The sequence below is a fragment of the Zonotrichia leucophrys genome, chromosome 5, assembly GCF_028769735.1.
Source record: "Zonotrichia leucophrys gambelii isolate GWCS_2022_RI chromosome 5, RI_Zleu_2.0, whole genome shotgun sequence".
NCBI lineage: Eukaryota > Metazoa > Chordata > Aves > Passeriformes > Passerellidae > Zonotrichia > Zonotrichia leucophrys.
Genome location: NC_088175.1, coordinates 3,720,209 through 3,746,768, shown reverse-complemented (window position 1 = coordinate 3,746,768; position 26,560 = coordinate 3,720,209). Strand labels below are relative to the sequence as shown.

Genomic DNA, 26,560 nt, shown 5'->3' with positions numbered 1-26,560 from the left:
TGTCTGTGTGTCGGTGTGTCTGCACCGTGCGTGCGAGCGCGACCGGGCAGGCGGCCGAGGCCGAGCCCGGGGGGCAGCGGCCCCGCACGTCAGCGCGGCGCGGGGCGGGCGGCGTTGGCGGCGCCCTTAAATGCTGGCGGCGGCGGCGCGGCGCGGGCAGCGCGCAGGGCTCGGCGGCGGCGGGGAGCGAGGCAGCGTGAGGCGGCGGCTGCTGCGGCCACAGCCACCCTCCCAGCCAGCATGTCGGGCACCCGGGCGTCCAACGACCGCAGCGGCCACCCCGCCGCCGGCGGGCTGAAGCGGGCGCGCAGCGAGCCGGGCGGTAACAAAGTGACGGTGGTGCTGGGGGCGCAGTGGGGGGACGAAGGCAAGGGCAAGGTGGTCGACCTGCTGGCCACCGAGTCGGATATTGTGTGCCGGTGCCAGGTGGGTGCCGAGCCGGCTCCTTCAGCCGCTCCCTCGGCGCTTCCCCACCCTGCCTTCCCTGCGGCTCCCGCTTTCCCCCGGCTCCTCTCGGCCCGTGCGGGTCCCCTCTGTCCCCGCTGCTCCGCCTTTCCTCCCTCCAGCGCTCTTTCCTTCCAGCTGCCGCTCCTCGCTCCTGCTGCTTCTCTCCCTCCCCGCTCCCTATCCCCAGTCCCCGTCGCTCTCCCGCAGCCAGCGGCGGGACGCGAACGTGCCTGGGCGGGAGCCGTGTGTGCCGCACACACCCCCCGGGCCTCCAAATGCCACTGGGAAAGAAACAAGCCCTGAGCTATAAATATAAATAGCTGACCCCTCACGATAAGCGACACTGAATGCCGAGGTGCCGGCGGGCGGGGACCCGGGGAGGAGCCGCTCCGGGCCTGGGTTGCCCCGGACAGCCGAGCCCCGCGGGCCGGGGTGCGGTCAGGGCCTGCGGGGATGTTCCCCTGCCTGTGCGGGGCTGGCTCCGGGCTGCTGCTGCTCCGCGGAAAAGAGCCATGAGCCGGCCTGAAGGCGAGCCCTGATTAACCTCATGAGTCTGCTAAAGTTTTACTGCAGGGCATGTTTTGGATGGGCTGTGTTCCCTGCAAAGGGCCTGGAAGTTTATTCTAAAAAATTAATATGAAGTTGAGCATGAGTAAAATAGGGGAAAAAGACAATTCATGTAAAAATAAGGATTTAGAGTTGCATGAAAACAGGAAACATCTTGCATGACTTTGTTTATTGGTATTTTTGAGTTGAATAGGTTGTAAGAATTCCCAAAACAATGCGTGTGCATAATATAAACGAAATTAGACATGTAGGTGATTCCACATAGAATTGTAGAATGGATGGGAAGGACTTTAAAGATCATCCAGTTTCAATCCCCCTACCATGGGCTGGGACATCTTCCCTAGACCAGGTCGTTTAAAAGCCCTATCCAACCTGGCCTTGAACACCTCCAGGGTGTCAGTATGGTAATAATACGGGGCATCAGTAATGGTAATAATTTCTAAAGAACTGTTTTCAAACATTAGTTATGAACATATTAGACCAATGCAGCTAATACTCTGTCTCTTGTCCCTTTAAACTATGTGAGCACATTAAAAAGTAGTCAGTTTAGTCCAGCTCAGTGGTATGTTCCATGAAATTTATTCTGCTTTAAAATGCATGATAGCTGCTAAAAAGCTACAGACATCCTTGAATCCAAGGTAATAAATCCAAGGACATTTTTCTAATTAAGTATATTATGTAAATAAATGTTATCATGCAGGTTAAATATTTAGAGGGTGGAGGAAGTATTTTCATTTGGGACATTAAACTCCCAAGATCTTGAATCACCTTGGGGAGAAGTTTCCCTGCAAAAGGTAGCTAATGAATATGCATTACCAGGACCATACCTTTTTTTTTCATGTTTATTTCCCCATTGCCTCCCCCAGTAATGTGTTACTAGGAATTTAAACTCAGGTCTAGGGATTACTTTGGTGAGAAAAAAAAAATAAAAGTTTTAGCTGAGGAGGAGCATTTCTTAAATGCTCAAACAGTGAGTTCTCACGGGGTTACTGTTACTATTGCAAGGACTCATGCTGGTTCTTTTTCAGGCTCAATTTTGTAGGATGCCCTGAAGCTGCTTTCAGGACAGATGTGCTGTCCATCCAGCAGCTACTTTGGCAGCGTGGCCCCCAGGTGCAGCCTCAGGATGCCCTGTGAAGGATGCAGGAGTGTGTGTGAGCATGCCACAAGGGTCAGTGTGTGGTGGCTGAGATGGTTTCATGTGCTGCTGGGCACCTTGGATTGTCTTCCTGCAGCCTGAGGGGAGCAGCAGGGATGGAAGGCAGGTGGAGTTAGAAAATCACTGGGCTTTTTTCAAAAGAGTCTTCCCCAATACAGTGTGTGAGAGACTACAATAGCATTCCTGATACACTGGTTAGAAGGAGATGTCTTCAGGATTAGGGCCAACTATAACGCATTTGAAAAAGAAAATATGAGTCATGATTTATTTTTGAGTGGCAAATATTATGTAACTTCAAAGAGGGCTGTGGTTTTTTAATACTTCAATGGGTGTTTTGTGCATTCAGTAATTTTAATTGTGCCATTTTAATCATTTAATATTTCCTATTTTCAAAGCCAATCATGCAAGTAGATAATGGTAAATGATTTTTGCCTCTGTTAAGGTTTAGTAAAGATATGCACATATTTGAGGATGTGAACAGTACTGATGAGTTCTCTCATTGTGATAATGGCAGGTCATTAACTTACAGATGTAATCAGTTTGAGGAGCACTTCATTAATGCTGTGTAGTGCCATGGAAAAGCTCAGTGTTTGGACCAGAACCTTGTTGCTTCACATTAGTTCTGGAAAGGAAGAAAAACTTTCAATGCCTTAGAACTTGTGTATTAGAAGCAATTTCTTAAACAAGAAATACTGAATGACTTATTAGAGATTTTAGAGAAAATGTCAAAAAAATTTGCACCAGACTCTGTTGTTAGAATGTGGTGATTGACAACATTATTTATTACCTGATGTGTTGTCCACTCCAGTTTCTGAGACATTGATGGAAATGATGTTGAACAGCTTGTTTTAGTTCTCAGTGAAAAGGAAGTAGAGAAAGCTTGAAAGTTACTATCTGAAAAATGGATTTTGAGGTCTTCTGAAATCATGTCCTAGCTAGAGTAATTCTTCATCCCAATAGGATACTCTTCAAGCTAACTTTTAAAAAGGTGAGGCTGCCCTCCTCTCTGGGTAGGGATTTAAATTCAGGACCAGATTTGAGTTTAAAAGGGGTTTTAAAAAACAGTAATTCCCTGATGTTTCCATGAAAGGAAATAACTTTCATTAAATATTTCTCAAGTATTTTAGTGTGCTGGGTGCATAAAAATAATCTGTGACATCTGCAGAGGTTGCTGCAGAGGAAATGAAATTCTATTTTCTGGGATCCTAGAATAAAAGGCAAGTAGGTGAATGGCAATACAAGTCCATCACAGGCACAAGGGAAACTTTAAAGTATATTAAAAGAAAATTCTGCATTAAAACTCCAGCCTCTGTAATTTTCCTGAGCATTCAGAATTTCACATGAATTGATGACTTAATTTGTTTACCAGGGCTTAGATTATACAGTCTGAGCTCAAAACAATGAGTTCACCATTCACTGACACTGAAATATGTGACATAATTTAAATATGAAATATTAGTTTGCCAGAAATAATGGATTTCATTTCACCTTTATACATGTAGTATTCTTTGTGGAAAAGGGTGTTCCAGAAAGGGTAAAAGATCTCTGAATGCTCTTACAGGTGATGCTGTACAAAACTTTTCACAGGCTGCTTTCATTAAAATACCAGATACACAGGCACACAAAGCCATATAAAGAGGCAGAAAAGGTATTTCTAGACTAATAACAGCAGGCTTTAATGGAGAACATCAAGAACATTTTTTCCTGTAAACTGCTCTTTCAGCAAGCAAAGACTTTCAGAAGAAAAACATAAGAGGCTAATATTTCTTTCTTATTGTGGCCTCCTGGGGCAGGGAGCTGTCACATGATGCCATGCAATACTTTTAATCCCTGATATATTTTTAGGAAAGAGTAAAAACAAAGATTTCAGTGGTAAATATTTCATTTTGATGTTTCTTTTAAAAAGAGGGTTTGCATATTTGTTTAAAGCTTTTAACTAAGAGAATATTCTGACATAAAGATGGGAGTTCACTTTTTATGTAGGCTCTTAGCATATTGTCATAGTATCAGATGAAGTAATTTGGGTACATCTAACATAGGAAGAGAGCTTTGGTGTTTATCAAGACCTGATTTCAGATTGTGGCTTTATCTGTGGTAGCTCTCATTCCAGATGTTCCTTTCTCACATCACCTCATTGCTTGTTTTGTGTCTGCCTTCAAAGCAGAGCTGGTGGCTGGTGTTAGCTACCAGGGTTTTAATTAGCTGATCTCTCAGATCAGTTTTGGAGTATGATCAAAGAGTCACCTGTCACAAGTGCCAGGGGCCAAGGTGGTGCTTCCAGAGGGCCTGCTTGGACTAGAGCTGTTCCTAAAAAGTCACACATCATAAGTTCTCAGTTAACTGAGGCCAGCTGCTTGTCATGCAGTTCTAGCTGTTTCCTTAAGGTGAGACTATGTAAGGTACACTGTAATAATAACTTTTCTCTAAAAATGCCCCATAAGCTTGATAAATTCAAAGGAAAAGAAAGATTTCCCAAAAGCCTAAGATGAAAGACAGGAATGCTATTGCTCCTAAGTGTGTAGAGGCCCTTTGATAATCACCTCTACCTGTCACAGGTCACATCATGGTTACTGAATAGATGTGTAAACCAGCTGCCACACCAGTGCATGCCTTTCTTCCCTTCACACCAGCTCCAGTGGCAGTGATTCAGCAGCAGTAACTAGGCCAAGGCAGTTTTTAAGAAATTTTTGAAGCTGTCATTCGGTGCTGCTGTTCCAGTGTGCCCATGACAATGCTGCATGTGTCAGTCCTGTGCCAATTCTGCCTTCTGGAAATCTGGAAACAATCTGCCTGATTTTATCTGCATTCACTTAAGAAGTGACTTGTAAGGAGCAACACCAAATAGTAAGAATGTGATTGCATTAGGAGCTGTCATTAGATTTCCTAAGCTTCTCATATAAAAGTTTCTGTTTAGCACAAAATATGCAGTCACTTTTTAAAATATTTCCTCTATCAAGTCTATGATTTCAGGTTAAGAATTGCTTTATTTTCAAAGATCATCTGATCTTTTGAGACATAGGGACAAAATTTCCAGTTGATGTTAATAGTGAAAAACAGCTGAGGTTGAAAAGAGCGCCAGAAAAAATGACTGTTAAGGTCTTTTGTGGTTGAGTAGTTCAGAGTTCCTTGGACTGAGGTTTAACCAGGTCATAAACCAAGGGTGTGGAGTGGCTTATTTTCTCTATGTAGTGCATGTAAACAAATAAGTTTGAGAAGGCTTTACCAGTAAGAAAATCCTGGCAATGTGTTGGGTTTGAGGAAGCATTGCAACATTAAGGAACAATTTGAGCAAGAGTGAAGGGATGTGCCCAATGCTTCTATACAATTAACTGTTGTATATTATTGTAGGCTTCCCTATTTCCTTGTGTTGGTGTTTTAATGAATACATGTAAATTTCATCTGTTTCAGTAACAGTGCTTTGAGGAATGCAAATGAAAATACTGTGGGCAAGCAATTGAACAATAAAAGCCGAGCGTGGCAGAAATGGCAGCCCAGTAGTTTCTCTGGGTGCTGTAGGTGCGAGATGGGGAGGTTTCCTTTGTTCCCCTGTTGCTGCTGACAGGGCAGGGGAAGCAGCCACACGTTGTTGTGACTTGTCCCTATTGATCATGGGCTGCTGGAACTGTTTGCAGCAGGGATTAAATTAGGGCAGTTTGATGTGATGATTATGTGGAGTTACAGGAGCTTGTTTGCTGCTGTTTTTCTCTCTGTGTGTGTCATGTGTTGCTCTCCTTTCAATGAGATTTAACTGTGATGTTTAGTGTCATTTTTGCCTACAGGATAAAGTAGCATGGAAAGTCTTTAATCTCCTAATGATTTAGTGCTTGATGATATTCAGTGAAGAGATTGATGACCTTGAAGTAATGAGTGTACAGTGACTGCAGGACTGTTGTTTTTGATTTCTCAAATATTTGGGAAGGTTGATTATCCCACTTGCATATACGCTCATACAGGTTTCTAAGTCATTTTTTGCAAGATTCCCTGCAACAACACAAGCAGGTTTTATTTCACTGTTCAAAGCAGGAGAGGATTTAAATGAGCTGTTTCTTTAGCTACAATGAAGTAGTCCGCCCTTCCAAACTTGAAATTTTTTTTTTGTAGCAATCTGTCACTTCTGAGGTACTTTATCCAATTTTATTTTTCATTATGCTTATACATACTTACACGCCACACTATATCATTTTAAGCTTTAGAACAACATGGTGACACTGCTATTTTAAACTAGCCTTTCCTTTGGGCATCAGCAAGATCATCTCAGGACCACCAGGATTATAAATACTGTATGAGAAGGTCAGGTTTAAAGTTTCCAAATCTCCATAAGAAAGCAAGCTTAATTTTCAATCCCCTTTATAAAGCCTGATGAATTTATTATCCTCTACAAGCATCAAAAGAAAGCAGCTGAAAATTAAACTGAAATTACATCTGTTCTATTTCATTCCTGTTCTTAACTTGTTTACAGATATAAGAAAAGTTATGTTCATATCCTTGGATCATATTACTTCCCACAGGGACGTGACTATGCTTCTTCAGCAGAGAGAATTAAACACAAGCAGACTTATCTAGGTTTTTTCATGTTTGGTTTTCTTTATTTTAGTATTCTGCTAGCATAAGAATATTTGTCCACTGTAGCATTTTCTACCAATACACCTTGAATTTATATTCTTTGCATCTGTTGCTGGAATAAATATGTATTTTGTTATAGTGGTCTGTTGTGGTATGTTGTTTTGATGTGACTTGGTAAAACAATTAATTCAGTTTGAGAGAAAATAACCAATGTGTGAGTGTCTAGTTTGCCTACACTGTTGTTGTTTGAAACCTGAGTTGAATTAGACTTGGCTTTTCCAGTTGCATTTTTCAGATGCGTAGGAAGACCAAGGTATCTGTATAAGTTAGACTCATTTTTTGTGGTAAAGAAATAATACTACATAATTGGTGCAGTATGTGATATAAGCTTCAGGGTTTTTATTTGTGCTACAAATAATTTCATGTTCCTTTAAAGGGTCAAAAATCTTGATCAGTTCTTCTCAAGAATATTTATGTTTATAATCATACTAATTATCTCATGAGGTTTTAGAAGGTCTCCTCCCATGGGAATTTGGGAGTTTTTGAAAAGATCATTATTTTAGTTGGGACAGTGGGATCCTATGCATTTTGCTCCTTCTTTGAGACAGCAAAGGGGCACACTTGAACAGGGCAGGAGTCAGAGCAGTTCTGTGCAGATTTGTTTGTACTTGAAGTCACTACTGCAACATAGCCTTGGGAAAGAAGAGCCAAACGAACTAGACTTGGCTGAGGGTGGTTGGGGTCTGGAGATAAACTCAGACCAGTTGTTTGTCACCACCACAGCTTTAAAAATCAGCGTTCCCTCAGTTCTTGTGGTCTTAAGGATACTTCTGAGCATTCCCAACCCACCTCTCCCCAATGGGTTGAGTTAAAAAATAAAAAACAAAGTTATGGTTCACCTCTTGAAATCTGAGTAAGATGTTACTGGAAAAAAAAGGTGAAAAAACCTTCCAGTTTTTACAGTCTAGTAATGGAAACTAACAAGCACCTCTGGCAACTACCTTCCAGCTGGAATGTGCAGCACTTGCAGTCAGTGACAGAAGTGTTCACACAGGTGATTCAGTGACATCCTGTTGAAGGGTCTACATGTACAAAGCAGTTAATGTATTGCACTTGTCTGACTGGATGATTTTAATACCAGTGATGCTCAAACCTCATTTGCAATGGTGTAAATAACAAGAAATCCCATGAAAGTCAATGCATCTATATTATAATAAAGTTCATGTCAGAGCCCGTCCTGCTGGTAGCAGTTATTAGCTACATTTATTCAAATTAGTTCCAGGCAGTTGCTGATGTAAGTTAGAAATAGCCATTGTTAATTAAATTGTAGAGAGAATAAACAGTTTATGTAATAATGTTCCTTCTTGTTTATTCACATTAAAAATGCTATAATAAACTGAACAAAATTACTCAATTCTGGTAACAAAACAGAAGTATTTTGTAGCCTGCTTGATAGTATGATGAGAGAGGTATCTGGTCAGCAGATGCAGTTGAATTTCAGAAAATGTTTTGCTCCATTGATGGTTGGAATTTGTATTACTGTGGCAGTTATCATGAAGAGAAAGATAAAGGAGTCACAGCATTTGTTTTCAGATGAAGGCTTCCCAAACTGCTGGTTTGTGGCTGGTATTTCAATTCATAGATTATAAATTCATATAATAATGCCAGAGGGGATCATCTTGTAATCTTGTCCCTGTACCAAGGACACAGTATTCTAGTGGCAGTGGCACGACTGCCAAAAGGAGAGGTAATACAATCTTCCTACTCCTACTTGATATTCCCATTTATACACGCGAGGTTTGCCTCAGGCACGTCAGCCAGTACTGGAACTGTGTTCAGATAGCCCCATGTGCTTCCTAGCACAGATATCTCCTTGAACCACATTTTTCTTTCTAATTTGTGCATTTAAAACCTAGTTGTGACATTTCATGCATTCACTGCATGTAGCAGTGGCTAAGGAGCTCTGTGTGCTGCTGGTGTGTCACACCGTGGTGGTGTTGGCTGCAGATCTTCAGTAACCAGTTTATTTCCCCATTGTTAACTGGAAGAGGGTGAGACCTCATCACTGTGGGACCCATCAAAAATAAACCTGTTTCTTGTTCACACTGTAGTTACAGCTTGAAACAATAATCTGGTTTGAAGGTTTTTATGTCATCTGATGATTTTTCATATGAATCTACTTAATGAGATTGTGTTTGGGTATTGTGAGGAGCACTGAGCAAATGAGGGATGTGCCAACCAGGAGAGCATCTGGTAGCACTCCTCCACACTACCTGCCTGGCAAGAGCAGACAGAAGCACCTGTAGCTTACATCAGGACGCATTTCCTTCCCGTTCAAACATGTATCATTAGGCTGTCTGGGAGAATCGAGTTCCTGCTGCAGGTACTGAACAGCCTCACTGCTGCTCTCAAGAGAAATTCTCTGTCTTGGGATGTTTTGGCTGCAGAAAATAAAGAGATTTTAAAAATAAATACAGGCCAAAGCAGCAGCCTTTAAGCAGTTTGGAAGGTGGGTTTGTTTAAGTTCTACTATAAAGACAATGACTGTCCTCTGGCCACCTGTTCATAATAATTATCAGTTCCCTGGTGCTGTTTGTGCCCGCTGCAATTGTTACCACTGGTAAAATATAGCTTCTCAGTTTAGTGTATTGATACAGTTCTGGTGTTCAAGCACTCTGGAACTGTAATCAATGTACATCAGTACATAAATCCAATACCACAAGTAGATGAGTACATTAAAGCTTGGAAATTGATTTTTTTTTTTTAAACAAAGTGCTGTACTAAAAAAAGGCTGTACAATGTTGCATGGGGTAGTTTAGTTCATCTAGCTCCTTCTAGTACTGGGACAATATGTAATTTTACACTTAGATTATAAAATTTCAGAAAATATAGATCAAAATCTTACAGAAAAAAATCAATTTTTATCTGAGTACAATATAATAGTTTTTTAATTATTTAAATAAACCTCAGACCCCACTGCACCGGTGGAAGGGACACACCCTGGAGCAGGGGAAGAGTGTGAGGAGTGTATATGGATGCCCCTGGAACAGCTGCTGTCATGGTGCCTTTCTGGGCACAGCATTTCCTACAGCAGAATGGTTTAATGGGGATGCCCAGACCACACAGAAAATTATTTCTAGCCATACCATCATTTCACAATACAGCTCATGCCAAAATGGCACTGATGAATAATCCATCAGAAGTTGTTTCTGTAACATCCCCTTGGTTGGAGACATTTTTTAAGAACTGCAGAAAATACCATCTCTAGAGAGACCTAGGAAGCTTCAAATGGCTGAAGAGAAATAAATTTCAGGTGGGCTCAGTGCTGCATGGCAGAGTCTGGATATTAAATGGAAGTTTATTATGTCCTCTTGTTTGGAACCAGGGCCAAAGAGCGGCTCTAAAAGTTTTTTGGTCCAAGAGGAAGGAAGCATCCTGAGGGTCCAGAGAACGCTCACTTGGTGTGTTAGTGGTCACAGCACTTTAATGAAATGCCATTTGGGGGAAAGAGGGGAGCTCACACAGTTGCAGTGTACCAGGCAGTTCTCTGCACCTTCAAATGTGTAGTCTTCAAAGAAACCCCATATAAGATTTAAGGTTCACTTATATTTTGTTAGGAGAAGAAATGGCTCATACAAGCCATGTATTGACTCTAAAAACTGGAGTAAAATTAGAAAAGGAGTGGATGTCTTTAATATCTCAGCTGCTAGGCTGCCAGTATGCTGTTAGAATATCTATGTGACTGAACATGAGAAATTACTGAGATGGCCAGATAATAAACAAAATATCTCATCAGATATTACCAGTGTAATGTTTTGCAAGTGTGGTCATGTCTCTTGGGTAATTCAATGCTCTGCTATCACTCCAATTATATTTATAAAAGTACAGTTAGTTGAGCTGTAGAAGTATACCTGGAAAACACTTGTTTAGCAAACACAGACCAACCAGAGCAGTGCAAAATGCAGTTCCAGAGATGTCAATACTAGTTTTTAATTGGAGAAATGCTAGTTTAGGTGGTCTGTCACTGTATTTTTGATGCTTGTTATCTATCCAGAGGGACTGAAACTGTATCAGAGATTTTGGCTATTAGAGGATGTACAATATCTGATGGTGTTTCTGTGCTTTTTATGTATTCCAACTCTCACAAGCTGCTTGATTAACATCCCTTTTAAAGCATTTGCTAAAGAAAGAGCATTGTCCCTGTGTCAGTTGTTCAGGAAATTTTCCAAAAGCATAAACTGTCTTTCATAAGCATTCTCATCCTAGTGTATCCCACCTTCTGAAATTTTAAGATACCAGAAAATACCTTTGACTATAATTTAGGAATGCTGTCATCTCAGACTGTGACTCCTCAAGCCTGCCTTCATTTGTTCATGTTGATTAAGAAAAGCAGAATATAACTAGCATTGTGACAACAAATACTTTTGAAGCAGCCTGGTTCCCCATTTTCTGAGGAAAAGAGGAAATTGTTACTTGTAGTAGAGGTTAAATTGGTGTTCAATGATAGTGTTAATTCTTTTAAAGTTTCCATCTTGCCATTGTCTATAGGTGAGCCGAAAAGGAAAGCTGGGAGTTCCAGAAGAAGTTACTGGCTTTTTTCTCAGCCTGATAATAAAATAAACTAGTGTTTCAACCAACCATCAATGCAATCCACCAGAGTCAGACCTCTTAAATATCATGTAAAGTACTCTCCTGCCTGATTAATTAACCTTCTAGATAATTGAGTGCTTTTAATTAGATTCGAATTCCTACAACTGGTTTATTATATCTGGGAGGCAAGAAAAATAGCCAGGATTCTCTGAACAAGTTATAACTCTGCATTAGCAAGACATTTCAGAATCCTTCCCATCCCAAGGATGAGCTCTCCATCAGTTTTTAAATCAAATGAAATCTGTGTGTACTATTTTTTCTGTTCTAACTCCTCAGCTCTCCCTTAGCAGGTTATCTGTTTAAAATTAATTGTTGAACTCAAATGTTCTGGAGCATAAAAATTCTTTTTATCATGTTTGCAGAGATATTTCCTAAGGTTCTCTATCACACTGATTAAACAACTTTCTCTTTTTGTATATTTTCTTAATTTTGTGTTTCAGCATTTATCCACATTTTGAAAGGATTTTCACTTGCCATTTTCCTGAGTTTTACATACAAAAAGGCAAATGAGTAAATGAAGAATGAGTTAAAACTCAGGATTAAAGTGTATTCTAGTATTCATTTTCATAAAGGACTTCTTTCTCAGCATTTTCATGTAACTCCACTCATTCAACCAACACTCTTTATTGTCTGCAAATTACCAGTGGCAGTCTCAGTTCCCCTTCCAGTAGTTGCCCTCTTTCTAGACAGTTTAAATCATCCAGTTCTCATATCAAACTCACGAAGATTTGTAATCATTTGGGAAAACTGAAGGCCTGTAGCACCACAGCACATGAGTAGTCAGGTTTCAACCTTATCAGCAGGAGACAAACTTACATTAAGGCACAGCAGGAAAATACACTAAGCCTGCTGAGAAATCTGGACCTTTAACTCTTAATATTTCAGGTCAAATCAACTCATTACCTTGATTTGCTCACCTCTTTCCAAGTTTCTGTGTTGCCACATCATTCTCTTTTAAAAGAGTTTGTGGAAAAGCAGTTTAGTAAGGAAAATACCAGCTCCTATTCTTCGTGCTGGAAGGTTGTCATGTAAGTCATGAATTGTAGCAGACTCCATAAAGTGGTGGTGATGGTAACTGGGAAGATCATCTCTTGACCATTTTTGGGGTGGTCCTGTGTGGGGCCAGGAGTTGGACTCCTGTGGGTCCCTTCAAACTCAGGATATTGTGTGACTGACAAGGTCATCCAGTGTGCACATGGTTCCAGCCTGACAGAGAGCCTCTGTCTTGAACACCAGGAGAAGCAGGAGCTGTTCGTGGTTGGGCAGGTGGGAAGAGCTTCCATTCAAAGGGAAATACTGGGCTCAAACTCAAGGAAATGTCCATGCACAGAAGATGCCTAAAAAGGATGGGCTTGTGTAGGCATGTCAGGGGCAGGACTCCAAGGGTGGTCTCCAGTTTCTTTTCCCAGAAAGCTTCAGCTCTTGTCTAGCTTATGCCACCACTCCTGTATTAACTCCTGCTCTGCCCCAGCCCTGCCTTGATTTCATGGTATCCTTCTGCTTCCCAATTCTGCAGTCCTGCTGAGCTCCTTTAACTCCCTCACTGTCCTGTTTGAGCCCTTTTTACAATGCTAAAGCATGTTAAGAAACTGTAAGGTGGAGAAAGCAGTGACCAAAGACATGTATAAATAAAAAGATGCTCTTGCCAAAAAGAGGTTACACCATTGTTCTTCACGTTTCTGTCTCTTGCAGGGTGGAAATAATGCAGGCCATACTGTTGTTGTTGATGGGAAAGAATATGATTTTCACCTATTTCCTAGTGGCATCATTAATCCAAAGGCAATTTCTTTTATTGGTAAGACATTTTGGAAATTACTATAAAATGACATTGTGTAGTGGATAGCTAGAAATGTACTTTGCAGTAACAAGGAAAGAAAAACGTGACTGTCAGTCAGATTTGCTTTAGCTTCAACTGTTTGACTTTTATTTCACTGCTGCTTTAACAGGAAGAGTTACTCTGCTTTCAGTGTCAGTTTAGTCAGTTTAGTTTCCACTGTTAGAAAACTGAAAGCAAGAACATCTTATCATGTTCCTTCTTATACTTTATGGTAAAATTTGGACCCCACCATCTACTTGCACTGTCTTTATACTTTCAAAAATAGATGTGCTATTCTTTGAGTATACAAATGCCAGGACTTAGCTAAATAAATAATAAAAATTATCTCTTACAGCTCTTTACTGACTTCCAGAAATAGGTGCCAAAATGCAGGGCTCTGCTTAGGAGGTCATTATCCAGTCCCCTTTTTGTTCACATCACCAGCTGTTTAGGGTGATGCTGTATTTTGCTATAAAGATACTTGGTGCAGATGGCATCATAAAAAGATTTGCAGCATTCCCTGGACATTAAACTCATATTTAAATGGTAGGCAAATTTAAGCCTCTTGTCCAAAGTTTTGATTATTTCTGAGAGAAATCATGTACAGACTGTTCAAGAAATGAGTGTAAGTTCTAGTGAGTCATAGAGTTTCAATTTTGTTCCATTTAATAATTTCCAAATGGATAACTAGAATGTATTAAACATTTTTTCTCTCAGCTAAATATGATGTGTTGTCTTGCTTTCCTATTTACTCCCTTGTCAATTAGTAACAACTATAACTTGAGTTATGCTAAATTTAGGCTGAGACAGGCTCTTGCATATATTTCTGACATTCCCAAGAAGGAGGCAGCAGCTGTTTCCAGCCCACTGCATCACTAATCCTCCATGTCTCACCAGCACTGCTCCTTATTGCTCGTGGGTTCTATTTTATAGCTCAAAAGCAGAGGGAAAGCATTACTGATGTATCACAGCACTAGTTTGAGCTGAGTTTAAGACAAAGACCTGAATATTGAAGAAGATTTAAATATTTTCACACAGGCCTGTCAGTGTGGTAAGGCCAGGGAGTTCTTTGAGCTTTTCCCTGTGAACAATTGAGGCTGGAGTCGCAGGGCAAAGTCCGCCCTGAACAAAGACAAGAATCCGCTTAGCTCAGCTGGCTGTGCAGCAGCCTGGCCTTCACGCCTGGAACAAACCAGCTCTGCTTTTCCTGAGCTTAGCAGCCCAGCAGCTGCCTACCCCAAATCAGGATTGATCCAAAAAGTCCTCAAGATCACTTTGTGTGAACTCTAGTTTTACTTCTTAAATAAAATTTTAGACAGCAAGGAGAGGCCTTACATACTAAAATGCCTTACAGGCCTTACATTCTAAAAATAAGTGGTTTATTCTTTGCTTTAAAATAAATCATTTATGTTCCCAAAGGTAATGGAGTGGTTATACATTTACCAGGCCTGTTTGAAGAAGCTGAAAAGAATGAAAAGAAAGGTTTGTATCAAGTAATTTTTAACCTACCTTTATATTGGCAGCCAGATTGAGCGTTTTTGTAAGCTTTTTTCTGACCATATTCAGTGCACTAATAACATTTTAAATGAGAAAACAGTATTTAAAATGTTGAAATATGTGGCAGTCTTTAGATGTATTTTCAAAAGCAGTCTTTTCAAGGGTTTCTTGGAGTTCTGTGGCATTTGATGCCACATTGGAAAGAAAATCAATGCTGAAGTGTGTGCTAAGCTTCCCTTGACCTCAAATAGGAATGATTTAACCCAAAATTTCTGTGCCCAAATATAAACTCAGTTGGTTCTGATTTGAGCAAGGCTTTAAACCCTAAAACTTCCAAAATTTAGACCCTGAAAACCCTTAAAAAAAACCCTTAAAAAAATTTAGACCTGAAAACCCTTAGAACTTCAGGCTTTAGACCCTGAACTTCCAAAATCCTCTATTTCTTAGATTGTTTTATGTTTCTGTATAGAAATTCTCTATTTTCTGAGGCACAAATAGTGTTTAAGTGATGTGTTGTGTAGCAAATTAAACAAAAATATTTATTTAAAGAATTTTGTGTAAGCCACAGCATTCTGGCATTTAAGAAGTATCTTTGTCCATACCAAAATGAGAAAGCTGATAAAGTCAAAAATGAGAAAAGTTCCTCAACAGAAACATTACTGCTATTTGATATTGTTTTGTGGTTTATCCATTTTGTCTGCAGTTATCTGAACAAGAAGCCATATAAACTAGGAAAAAGAAAAAGTAAAAGCCAATGTCAAAGCTCAACCAATCAGCATAGCTGAAATCCTACCTTTCTTCATCTTTTGACAGGTTTGAAAGATTGGGAGAAAAGACTGATAATATCAGATAGAGCACATATAGGTAAGTGAAGAGTGAAGGGGAAAAAGCCCTCACAAATGATGATTGCTTAGCTCATGAGGCTAAATTAAATTATTATTCCACAGAGCAGCTGTGTATTTGATCTAACACAGCTTCTTATTATGTTGTGTAATCTGAAGCATGATAATGGAGTCTGTGTCCACTGAAGAGTAATGTTTTACATGTTTTCACAATGTTCAAGGAATTCTCCCTCTGTTTTCACTTGAGGAGGCCTGTGCAGTGTCAATGACAGCAGAGGCACTTTGTCTTGAAATTATGGATGTCTGTGATTTCAAGAATATTTTTCTTCTTTGTTGTCTCACTATATCCATTTGATTTTCCACTGCAGTGTTTGACTTTCACCAGGCAGTAGATGGGCTCCAGGAAGTGCAACGTCAAGCACAAGAAGGCAAAAAGTAAATATTTCCAACACCCTCATTTCATTAATAGTTACACAAATTTGGAAAATCAGTGTAATTTTGGAAAACAGAAATGCTGTTTGTTTCTGAAGAGCCTTGTTGATGTTAATAATTCTGTGTTTCTGTTCTGTCCTTACTTATGTTAGTGAACAAACTGTCAGCCAGACTCAAGGCCTCATGCTTTACTGAATATCATAAATATTAGCAATACTTATGCAAAGCCTGGAAGGTGTTAATATAATATATTTATTATTATAAAACTTAAATATCTTTTTATGTCTCAGACATCCTGGCCATTATATGATTTCACTTTGACAAACTTTCTTGGCATAAAGTGTATTTTTGCATGTATTTATGCATTTTGAGGGGAGTGTTTCTTTTTACTTAGTATTGGCACAACAAAAAAGGGGATTGGACCAACATATTCTTCCAAAGCTGCACGAACAGGCCTTCGGATTTGTGACCTCCTCTCTGACTTTGATGAATTTTCTTCAAGGTACAACTATTTTCATTTGTAAATATTGTGTTAAAGAGTGATACATTTTGCCTGACAGATTTGCTTTTAAGGAGATGTTTTTAAATATGTGTCTCTGAATTTTGTATATAAATTGTCTAGAAGGAGAAGAAAACTGGAAAGAATGTCTGTGTGTATTTCCTATACTTCACAGAGTTTCTCATAATTTAAAATGGAATTTTGAAAATTGAGAAGTGCACTGGTTGAAGTGTCAGAGTTCTGAGTATTTTCTCCCTACAGCTTTCAGTATATACTGTGTATAATATAAAGTGATTTCTTGCCAAAGGTTCTGTGTTTCTGTGACTGTGTTCCTCATAGATACAATTTCAATATTTTACAGATTTAAAAACCTGGCACAACAGTACAAGTCAATGTTTCCCACACTGGAAATTGATACAGAAGGACAATTGAAAAAGCTAAAGGTAAGGATTTATCACTTGAAATATTTATTTTTATTTTAAAAGGTGAAAATGAAGTGCTCCAGACATGCCACTTATTGAGCTAATTTAGATGAAAAATGCATATGTTCATTATTATGAAAGCTTTAATAAACAGTAGCTATGCTTTGTAGTAGAATGTTCTCTCTCACTGTAGGCATTAATGTAAGCTCTGTGGAGGATTTAACTCTCCTGTAATATTTTACTTTTTGAATGTTGTTTAAAATGACTGTTGTATCAAAGAAGTCAAGAGAATGCAGGGTGATGATTTCAATTAGTGTCCAGTGTGTCAGTGGGACTTCCTTGCACACTGAAGAATTGTTTTTGAAAGCATGTTTCAAGATCCTGGTATTACAAGAAAATTGTCTTTTTACAAATAAATCCAGAAGAGCAACTGGTAAAACAGCTTTCATGAATATATAAGAAAAGAGGATATTAAAAATATCTCTTACCTTTCCCATGTTTTTTCTTATAAGTTTTTGGAGCTGACACCTTGAGGATATTTTTTAATGTTCAAAAGGGCTGGTATGTTTGTATTTTGGAACTTAGTTCTAAGCGCCATTCTCAGTGTGGCTAGACTATAGCACACTATCTAAAGACTATAGCAACAAAATTCAGTACCATACCACATCTCTGTGAACAGCAATGATACAGAAATTATGGCATTCTAATGCCATAATAAGTCATGTTTTCTTATATGAGTGGTTCATTGATTGAAAGGAGTATAAACTAATGGTGGTATTTTTCAGGAAAGCACAGTTATTGAGGCTGGAAGCTTAGACTTATCTGTGTGTTTTGTCTTTCAAGAGTGAACACAGTGTTCCCTGCTTGCAGCTATTGTCTGGGGAAGCTGACATTTGTACTCTATTTGCAGGGATATGCTGAAAAAATAAGACCCATGGTTCGAGATGGTGTGTATTTTATGTATGAAGCTCTTCATGGCTCCCCAAAGAAGATCCTTGTTGAAGGAGCCAATGCAGCACTACTTGATATTGACTTTGGTAAGTTAAATTCTAAACTCAGCTTAACTCCTAAGAGATCAGTTTTGTTTTGATTTGTGTTTATGTTGATTGCAAACAGCAGGAAAATAGAGAAAATAGTTTTTCCTTAATAGGAACAGATCTCCCAGAAGTAAAAGTCATTAAAACAGAGATTGTATCATTAGCAGGATTAGTGTTTAGTGCTTAAATATTGATTTTTACTGAAGTTTATTCCAGTGCAGCTGAAATTTCACTGTAGATATTCTTGTCTTGATTGCTTTTAAATGTGTGTGCACATTGCCAAACAATCCAGGTACTCATTGCAGTGCAGTTTAGGAAATTCCTCTGCCATGGGAGGAGGATTAAACTGGTGCAGCAACCTCTGAATCTTGCCACTACAGTTGGTCTCTGCTCTGCTTTCTTACCAAAAGTCTAATTAAATCAATGAAGAAAAAATTAAGGACTCCAGAGATTCTCCAGTCCAGAGTCACTGTGTAGAGATCATAAATAACCTCTTAAGACTTAGACAATTTGTGGCAAATACTCAGAGCCACTTGTGCAGAGCATTGGGAATGCCAGTCTGTGACCTTTACACCAGGCTCTCCATGAACGTAATGGAAATAATTTCTGTGATACACAGAACGTTAAAAAAAAACTTTACACAGTAGAAGCATCATATAATAGATCCCGTGCCTAATGGAGGTAATATTGAGATGCTCTTGAATTTCTCCCTTGTGTGCAATCCTCGGTGAAAGATGTAAAGGATGAATGACACATAATAAAAAGAATTTGCCTCCCTCTTTGGCTGCAGTTCCAGTTTAGCTTTAAAGCCAAACATAAAAGCGAAAACCTTCTTTGAACTGATGAAAACCAGTCTTTGTTTGTTACCCATTGCTGACAGAGGGCTGTGCTGCTGTGTTTTCCTGGCAGGCACGTATCCCTTTGTGACCTCCTCGAACTGCACCGTGGGCGGCGTGTGCACCGGGCTGGGCGTTCCTCCGCAGCATGTGGGCGATGTGTACGGCGTGGTGAAGGCTTACACCACCCGCGTGGGCATCGGCGCCTTCCCCACCGAGCAGATCAATGTAGGTTTTTTTTGTAGGCTACAAAATGGGCTCTACACAGCTGGCAACAAGTAACTGTGCAATGGGGTAAAGGTTTCTGTGGTTGAGATGACCTCTGAGGTATTAGGAAGTCTTTTTTTTCCCCAACCCAGCGACTGAAGAAGAAGTTGAGATTGGTCACTTCTGCTTTTCAGGGTTGTTTATTTTTTCTTATCTATGTGACTGCCCTTGGGGTGGTATTAACTTTTTATACTACAAACTACGTATACTTTATTTACAATAATTTTCTAATACCTATCACCTGTGTTAGGCAGTCTGTCTCTACTCTAAATTAATCAAAAAGTGTCACCATCCCGGCAGAAAATGGAGGACGAGAAGAAGGACAGGACACACCCAGATTCCTCCATCTTGCTTCTTGAACCCCCATTCTAAAATCCCAAAATTCTACTTTTTTACCCTGTGACAAATTAACTATCATTCTACTCAAACTCTTGTGGCTTGTAACTCTTCACACAAAGTTGGTAATTTTTTCATGGACTAAAATCAAAGGCACAGCTGTTTTTGACTCCATGCCAAGGTCTCTGAGCCCTTTGCCAGGGTCTCAAATCACCCAGGGCAGCCAGAGGAATGTCCTGGGTCCCAACACAATGGGGTAAGGGTTTTCCACTGATAAATAAGCAGGGTGATAATAATGCTGAGCAATCACACCCATGAAGAGAGGAGAATTACATGATGGTGTTTGTCATGAGAAACACGAGTGTGGTGATGTTACATTGCAGTGACCACACTCCTGTTGTAATGATCAGTGTGAAAACAGATGTCATCATCTTATGTAACATCATTAGATGTATTTCAGTGGAGGGAGTTTGTTGTGGACTGGAACTGTCAGTGCATCCCAGAAGAGCTTAAATTACAACAACTTCTGTGCTTAACAGCCTGTGTTCTGTGTGATTTATAGAATAAATGTGGTGTGTGTGTCAGCCAGTCATGCACAAATGGGTCGATAAAAAGAAGGGGGGAGATTTTGGTTATTTTAAACTGTCTGCTTTATTTGCATTATCAAGAAACTAGAAAGCTAAGGATATTGATTGTGAGCTATGCATGCAGCAATCTCTAGGGCAGTGTTCCAAATCTAATTTAAGGATTTAGTCTCTGAAATCCTTTCTTTAATGGCTCAGATGAGTTGATGGTATCCTTTGGGTTTATGAATCAGGAACATAAAGTTTCTTCCTTCTTTATTTTTACCATAGGATAGCCACTGCCAGTCTGAATGGAACAGCTGGCAGTCTCACACTGTGGTAGAAGCAAGGAGGTGTTTTGACCTAGACCTTGTACAAGCATTGGTCTTGTCCCAAGCATTTACCAAGTCTTGACTCCAAAAAGATGTCAAAAGACCAGATGAAGAAACTAAATGCAAACAAAATTTTATAAAGGACTGAATTGCCAAGAAAATCTTCCTATTGGATGAAGAGGGGAGAAAAGTCTCTCCTTGAAGCACAAAAGTTATATTAAATACATGAATTGAAATTCCAGCAATTGCAATACAAAAATCCTGTGCAAGAGGGGATTTGTTAAATGCCTTAGTCCTCTCCTAGTAAATTTTTTTTCCTAAAAAAAAGCTTTCAAATTGGAAAAATTGTATTTTTCTTGCTCTTTGTCTGTATTTGTTTGTATTTGTTTTCCAGCCAGGTTTTCAGTGAAACACTATCAACATTCTCTCTGTCTTATTCTAGGAAATTGGAGATCTCTTACAGTCCCGTGGCCATGAGTGGGGGGTAACTACGGGCAGAAAGAGACGCTGTGGCTGGTTAGATCTGGTCATTTTGAAATATGCTCATATGATCAACGGATTCACTGCGTAAGCATCACAGATTTTGCGCTACATTTGGAAGGGATAATTTTGTGCTTCGCAGAATAAATATGTAGGTAACATTAATATAAGTCCAGTAAAGTGTCACGTTTTAAGCAATACAATGATGCACAGTGGGCAACTGAGAATTGTCTTAATGCTAATAATAATCTAATTCCTTTGACGTTTTTGTTTTTCAAATTAAGGGATTTTGCAACATGATAGCTGTGATTTTTTTGGAACATGTTTTCACTTTTCTTTCATCAGATGGCCAGTGTAGATTGGATCAATATATTGGTTTTCTAACAGTTTACTCCAGTGTTTTTGATCCACTGCTTTCATACTGACTTGTGCCATGGTCTAAAACCTGTTGGGTTTGAGATTTGGTTGACTCTAATGGATCCTACTTGTAGGACCAATTCTGCATCATTTGGAGCCACTGCCTTGATAAGTGAAATTAATAGAGTGATACAAGGGTACAGCAACTGGCACAGCTTTCATTCCAGTTACAACAGGTTCATTTATTTACAAAGGTGTAGTGAAATATTGTGTTATAGATTCTGCTTTTAATGGGCCAAGTTTTATTTTCTTTGAGACCAAGTGGGTTCCTTGGTTGATGCATTCAGGCAAACTCGTCCATATATGCAAATACATGACTCTGAGCATTTTAATATGTTATAGACTGAAACATAATTTAATATCATTTATGCTACTAATGTTACAAAGTACCAATGGTCTTGTTCATTAATTTATCAAAAGGGGGTTTTAGCTTTGGTGGTTTTTTTAATTGGATTTATATTTTGCTTTAACTTATGCAGCTGTAGTTTATATGGAAAATTTTAAGAAGGCATTAGGTTTCCTTCCATTTCAGCTCTCTATAATTACTGCACTCCTATCAACAAAACTATATCTTCTCTGATAACTGTGATAGCTAAAAAACATGGGAAGATTAAAAAAAGTTGAAGAACTGGCTCTATGGTGTTCCTTTCTCAAAAAGTCTCTTAATCCTTTCATTCATCATGTACTTACTGAGCACATATAGCCTAGATTATATGCACATACCTGTCTAAATCCTTAGCTGCTCAGATTCTTGCCAGGCAACATCTAGAATATTGTTTTGGAGAATTTGACTAGTTTTAAAATTCAGTTTTATTCAATTCAGTGAATAATACAGTGGAATAATGCCTCTTCTTGAAGTTCCCTTTTTGTCTCCTGATGTGTTCATTCACAAAATTAATAAGGTTCATTAAACTGACAGCACAGCCCAGTCACTGAAAGGCAGGATGGGATCCTTCCTAATGAGCTGCACATGTGGTTTTAGTAACCAGACTATGCTTGTTCTGTTATAAAAGTGTACTCAGTCACTAAGTCTGTCAGACAGTTGTTGTGAATCAGTAGGAATAACAGAAATAGTCCCTGTCAGTGATGTTATGTGTCAAACCCATCTAAACCAGGCCCAGCAGGTGCCCCTTTCCACAGTCAGGGTGTGTTTCCATCCACTGAGCTGAACCTGTGTGAGCAGCCAAGCGTTTGGAAATGTCTTGTGGTATCTCAGGCGAGTGTTCATCCCAGAGGTGTGAGTCCAGTTAACAACAGCTTCATACATTTGTGTCTTTCTTCTGGCTGGGTTGCTTGAGCTGGATTTTTGAAAGGGAAAAAAAAAGAAGGAAAGTATTAAAAAGGAGATTCATCATGCATGTAACTAACTGATTTTTTTTTGCAGTTTGGCATTAACAAAACTGGATATTCTTGATGTCCTTGATGAAATTAAAATTGGTGTTGCCTACAAATTGGGTGGAAAAAGAATTCCATATTTTCCAGGTAAGGTGTTAAACTTTTATATTAATTTTTATCTTTCCTGCCTGTTAAGCCAATTTTGCTTCTTAAAATCAGACTTGCTTTCTTTTTCACTAGAAATTTTTCACTAAACATTCTATGGCAATTTATGGAGCTGCAGTATCTGTGTAAAGATTGCTGTACCATTACATTGGCATTTTCCGTTTACCTCGCACTTGTTTACAGTGGCAAGAACTTCAGAACAAATAAAATCTTGTGTTAGGGGCTCTGTGTAGTGCCATTAGATGTTTTATTGGCAAAATTGGGGATCTGAAAGTCAGCAAGACTTGAGTCAGTGACTGTGCATCATTGACAATAGCATTTAATGAAGCAAAATTGAAATAAAAGCTGTACAAAAATGAGATGGAAACAAGCAGAATAAAGCTGCTTCTGGATAGCTTTATTAAGCTTTATTAACAGCAACAACACTGTGGTTAATAAAAATATATATTGCCCTCTCAATAATGATTCACTTTTAGATGTAATGATACATCCTGTTTTTACATTAATGATGTTTTCAAGATATGTGTAACAGTCTCTGCCAAGAAAAGGGGTTTGTTCTGTTGATCTGTAGGGGATTCCAGAGCCACAGGGTGGGTTGGCAGCAGCCAGCTTTCCCACCACTCTTGGTGGTTCCTGGCTGTGGACATAATGAGAATTCCAGTAGGGAAAAGCTTGTAGACATCAGAGTTTTTCACAAAACTGATTCAACCTTGTTCTGTAAAGATTAAACTCTCTGAGACAGTAATGCCTTGTCTGCTGTTTTATTCTATGCAAATCTGAACCAAAAAGTGGAAGTACTGTAAACCTCAAAAATCTTATTTCCTCAAAAATAAAACTGCAATGTTGTTGACTCCATGTTGACAGCATAGTGTACATTCTACAGTTTTTGGAAGAGGAAACTGCATACCTGGATCCTCTTGAATCAGATTTATCTTCCAAAGTATCAGAATTTACTCTCAATTAAGAATAAAGGAGTGAATGATTGAATAAACCACTAAAAATACTATTTCCTCATCTATCCGATTTTTGCTGTCAAAGGACTTTATTGGTCAAGAGCCATAGGTTCTCTTCAGGCAGAGCAGCTAAAATCAAATGTGACAAAAGTTGTTCTTCCACAGCTAACCAGGAGATACTACAGAAGGTAGAAGTAGAGTATGAAACAATGCCTGGGTGGAAAGCTGACACAACTGGAGCACGAAAATGGGAGGACCTCCCACCCAAGGCCCAGAATTACATCCGCTGTGTGGAAAACCATGTTGGTGTGCCAGGTACGTTCCTTTGTAGTGTCCATATGAGGATGCCTCAGCAGACAGACACAGCTCTGTGAAAGTGCTCAGTCTGGTAGTTGAAAGTCGCTTTATTTGGGCAGGAGGGAATGAAAGTACCAGTGGTTGGGCTGATGGGAGTAAATGACAGCTTGCCAAGAGGCAGCAAAGGGGGGTGTTCAGCAGGCAGGTCTGCAGTGCTGCAGAGAGCTCCAAGCTGCTTCTGAGAAGGATTTAATCAGAGGAAGGATAAACATGTGTTGTTCTTGGCAAATGGCCACCTTCTGTCAGTGAAAACTTAGGGGTCTGTGCACTGTGCTTCAGTGTGCAGTTAGGCTGATGTCCTGATCTCCCCCTTTCCCTCTGTATCCTGCACTGCATCCCTGTTTGAACTTAGATGTCTTTGTTTTGGTTTTTTTTTCCCCTTCTTACTCATACAAGGAATTGTGTTGCATAACAGGTACAAGATTGCTTAGCCCAGTTCTTCCACTTTGGAAAAATTAGAATCTTAACATCAATCTGCAAAGGTCAAGCCACACAGTTTTCTTCAAACCTAACTGCTAGAGCTCTCGATGTGCCAAGAGCTAGGTGTGGCATGAATGGTGGCATTTGCAAGAGAATTTCCACAGTAACAAACTTAGCTGGCATGTGTGCTTTTGTTTTCCATAAAGCACCTCAAAGGTCACATCAGTGGAGCACAGGCTGGTTACAGCCATGGCAATTCCTGTATCAGTCATGGGTCAGGAAACATCTGATAGCAGAGACTGAAACTCAGAGAATGGCCTGTGTGTGGTCAAGGACACACAAGGGATGTGTAAATACAGCTCCCCTTACCTTTATTCCTCTGGTTTGCTGTGCAAAGTCAAGATGCCTTGCTAGGTTTGATGGCTAAAGGAGAACCTACCCACAGTCAATTCCATAGCATGGGCAATAAAACTGCAGTGGAACTGCTACAGTGTGGAATTTGGTGTGACTGCTCACACTGGGTAATGTTTATAGTTAGAGCCTTACATTTAAAAATATTACAGTATGTAGACATCACCATCTCCTGTTCCACATCATGCAGACTTCAGAGTCTGGCACAATTCTGGCTTCCTTTCTGCAGGGATGTAGCTAAACATCCTGTCAGTCAAAACAATTGCACTTAAACCTGCAACAAACATTCCTGACCTTGTATTAGGCCTTTCATCTGCAATGCTTTGTGTTTATGGTATCATTATTTCATGCTTTCAAGCTTCAGTATACTGCACTTTTAGTCCAGTAGTGCAGCTGGAGTAGAGGGATTTTTGACAATGAAACTTCCTCCCTAAAATTGGTCAGTCTGTAGTAAAACATGATGAAAGGTGAAAATTATTCCAGCTCATTGATTGCAGTGTTTACTCTCAGTAATTGTTCTAACAGATGTGTTTTCCTCCCTAGTTAAATGGGTTGGAGTTGGGAAATCAAGAGAGTCGATGATCCAGTTGTTTTAAACAAATGAAGAACTTCAGTGATGAGAAGCACAACTTGGCGTTCATCGGTTCCTTACTGCTTCCTCTTGAAATGGAAATGCTATTTGAAACAAACAAATTCTTCTAGGAATTAAATAAAAAAATATATTCTGTATTGTAACATTTTAAAGTTCTCAGTAAATTCAGTGTAAAATCTCCTTGGTGTCCATCATCCAAAAAGTCAAAAAATGTACTCCTAACAAAATAGGGAAATAATTTTTTTCAATTGATCCATGTTACTATTTGAAAGTACTTTACACCTATATAGTATTTCTCCTTGCTGAAACCAGTATCAAGCCTCTTTGAAGTAATTATTGGGTAACTTTAGAATTGTGAAGCTTGGATTTTTTTCTTCATATGTTAAAATATCTGTGTATCTGTGTTGGCAGTACTACAATAGATACCATGCACTGAAATCAATAGATACCATGCACTGAAATTGGTTGAATTATAAATATTTTCAGTTTATAAAACACAACAAAGTTAGGTGAGTATTTTTGACTGCACAAAGCAAGGTAAACACAAATATGTGTAATTTTTATATAATGTTTTTTGAGAGCCTACTAAAATGAATGGAGAGCAGCTAAAATGTAAAATGTATTTATCACAAAGCCTATTCAAGTAACTGAGATAACATCTATAAAGGGGCCAAACTGGGGAAATCTGACCTGTTTAATAATTCTTTGAACTATTCTGAGTACTAACAGGCTGGAGACTGTCAGGGGAGTGGCCTCTCTTTTATGCAGTAGGAAAAGGAATGAGTGAGGTGGAAGGAGAGTCCTCAGGGTACAAAACACATGAGGAGAGTGAATCTGAGACAGCATGCTGCATTTTCTTCACAAACTTGGGACATTTCTTCCTGCTAGCCCTGTGATTGAAGTTTCCCAAGTTCTCCTGTGGTACTCTGTTGAGGAACTTGGGACTTGTGGCTCTGTAAGGCTTCCACAGCTCAGAGGTTTCCAAGAATAAATCAATGCATGACTCAATGATGACTGCTGCAGTATTTACACCCCTCACACATTTTGACCTTCCTCAGCAAAATGTAATGCCTATTTATAGAAGGGGATGACACGTGGCAGCCAGGGCTGGGACATGTAGAAGCTGTGGAGAGGTCCCAGAATCTTCAAGAATGTACTTGGACTT

At 39.5% G+C, this 26,560-nt stretch overlaps 1 protein-coding gene across 1 annotated transcript; it reads left to right on the top strand.

The window, feature by feature from the left end:
* Positions 1-166: 166 nt before the first annotated feature.
* On the top strand, positions 167-25,573 carry ADSS1 (adenylosuccinate synthase 1). Its single transcript, XM_064714465.1, has 13 exons — positions 167-426; positions 13,079-13,181; positions 14,622-14,684; positions 15,513-15,563; positions 15,910-15,976; positions 16,368-16,475; positions 16,834-16,915; positions 17,805-17,931; positions 18,841-18,995; positions 20,708-20,832; positions 22,547-22,644; positions 23,781-23,930; positions 25,347-25,573. The coding sequence occupies exons 1-13, from the start codon at positions 241-243 to the stop codon at positions 25,397-25,399; spliced, it is 1,368 nt and encodes a 455-aa protein (XP_064570535.1). The 5' UTR covers positions 167-240; the 3' UTR covers positions 25,400-25,573.
* Positions 25,574-26,560: the final 987 nt, after the last annotated feature.

What these genes read in the sequence shown, in the direction of transcription:
- ADSS1 (XM_064714465.1), top strand. Translation starts at nt 241, where the DNA reads ATGTCGGGCACCCGGGCGTCCAACGACCGCAGCGGCCACCCCGCCGCC. An exon ending in ATATTGTGTGCCGGTGCCAG is followed by an intron (nt 427 to 13,078) that starts GTGGGTGCCGAG and finishes TGTCTCTTGCAG; the next exon opens with GGTGGAAATAATGCAGGCCA. An exon ending in TGAAAAGAATGAAAAGAAAG is followed by an intron (nt 14,685 to 15,512) that starts GTTTGTATCAAG and finishes ATCTTTTGACAG; the next exon opens with GTTTGAAAGATTGGGAGAAA.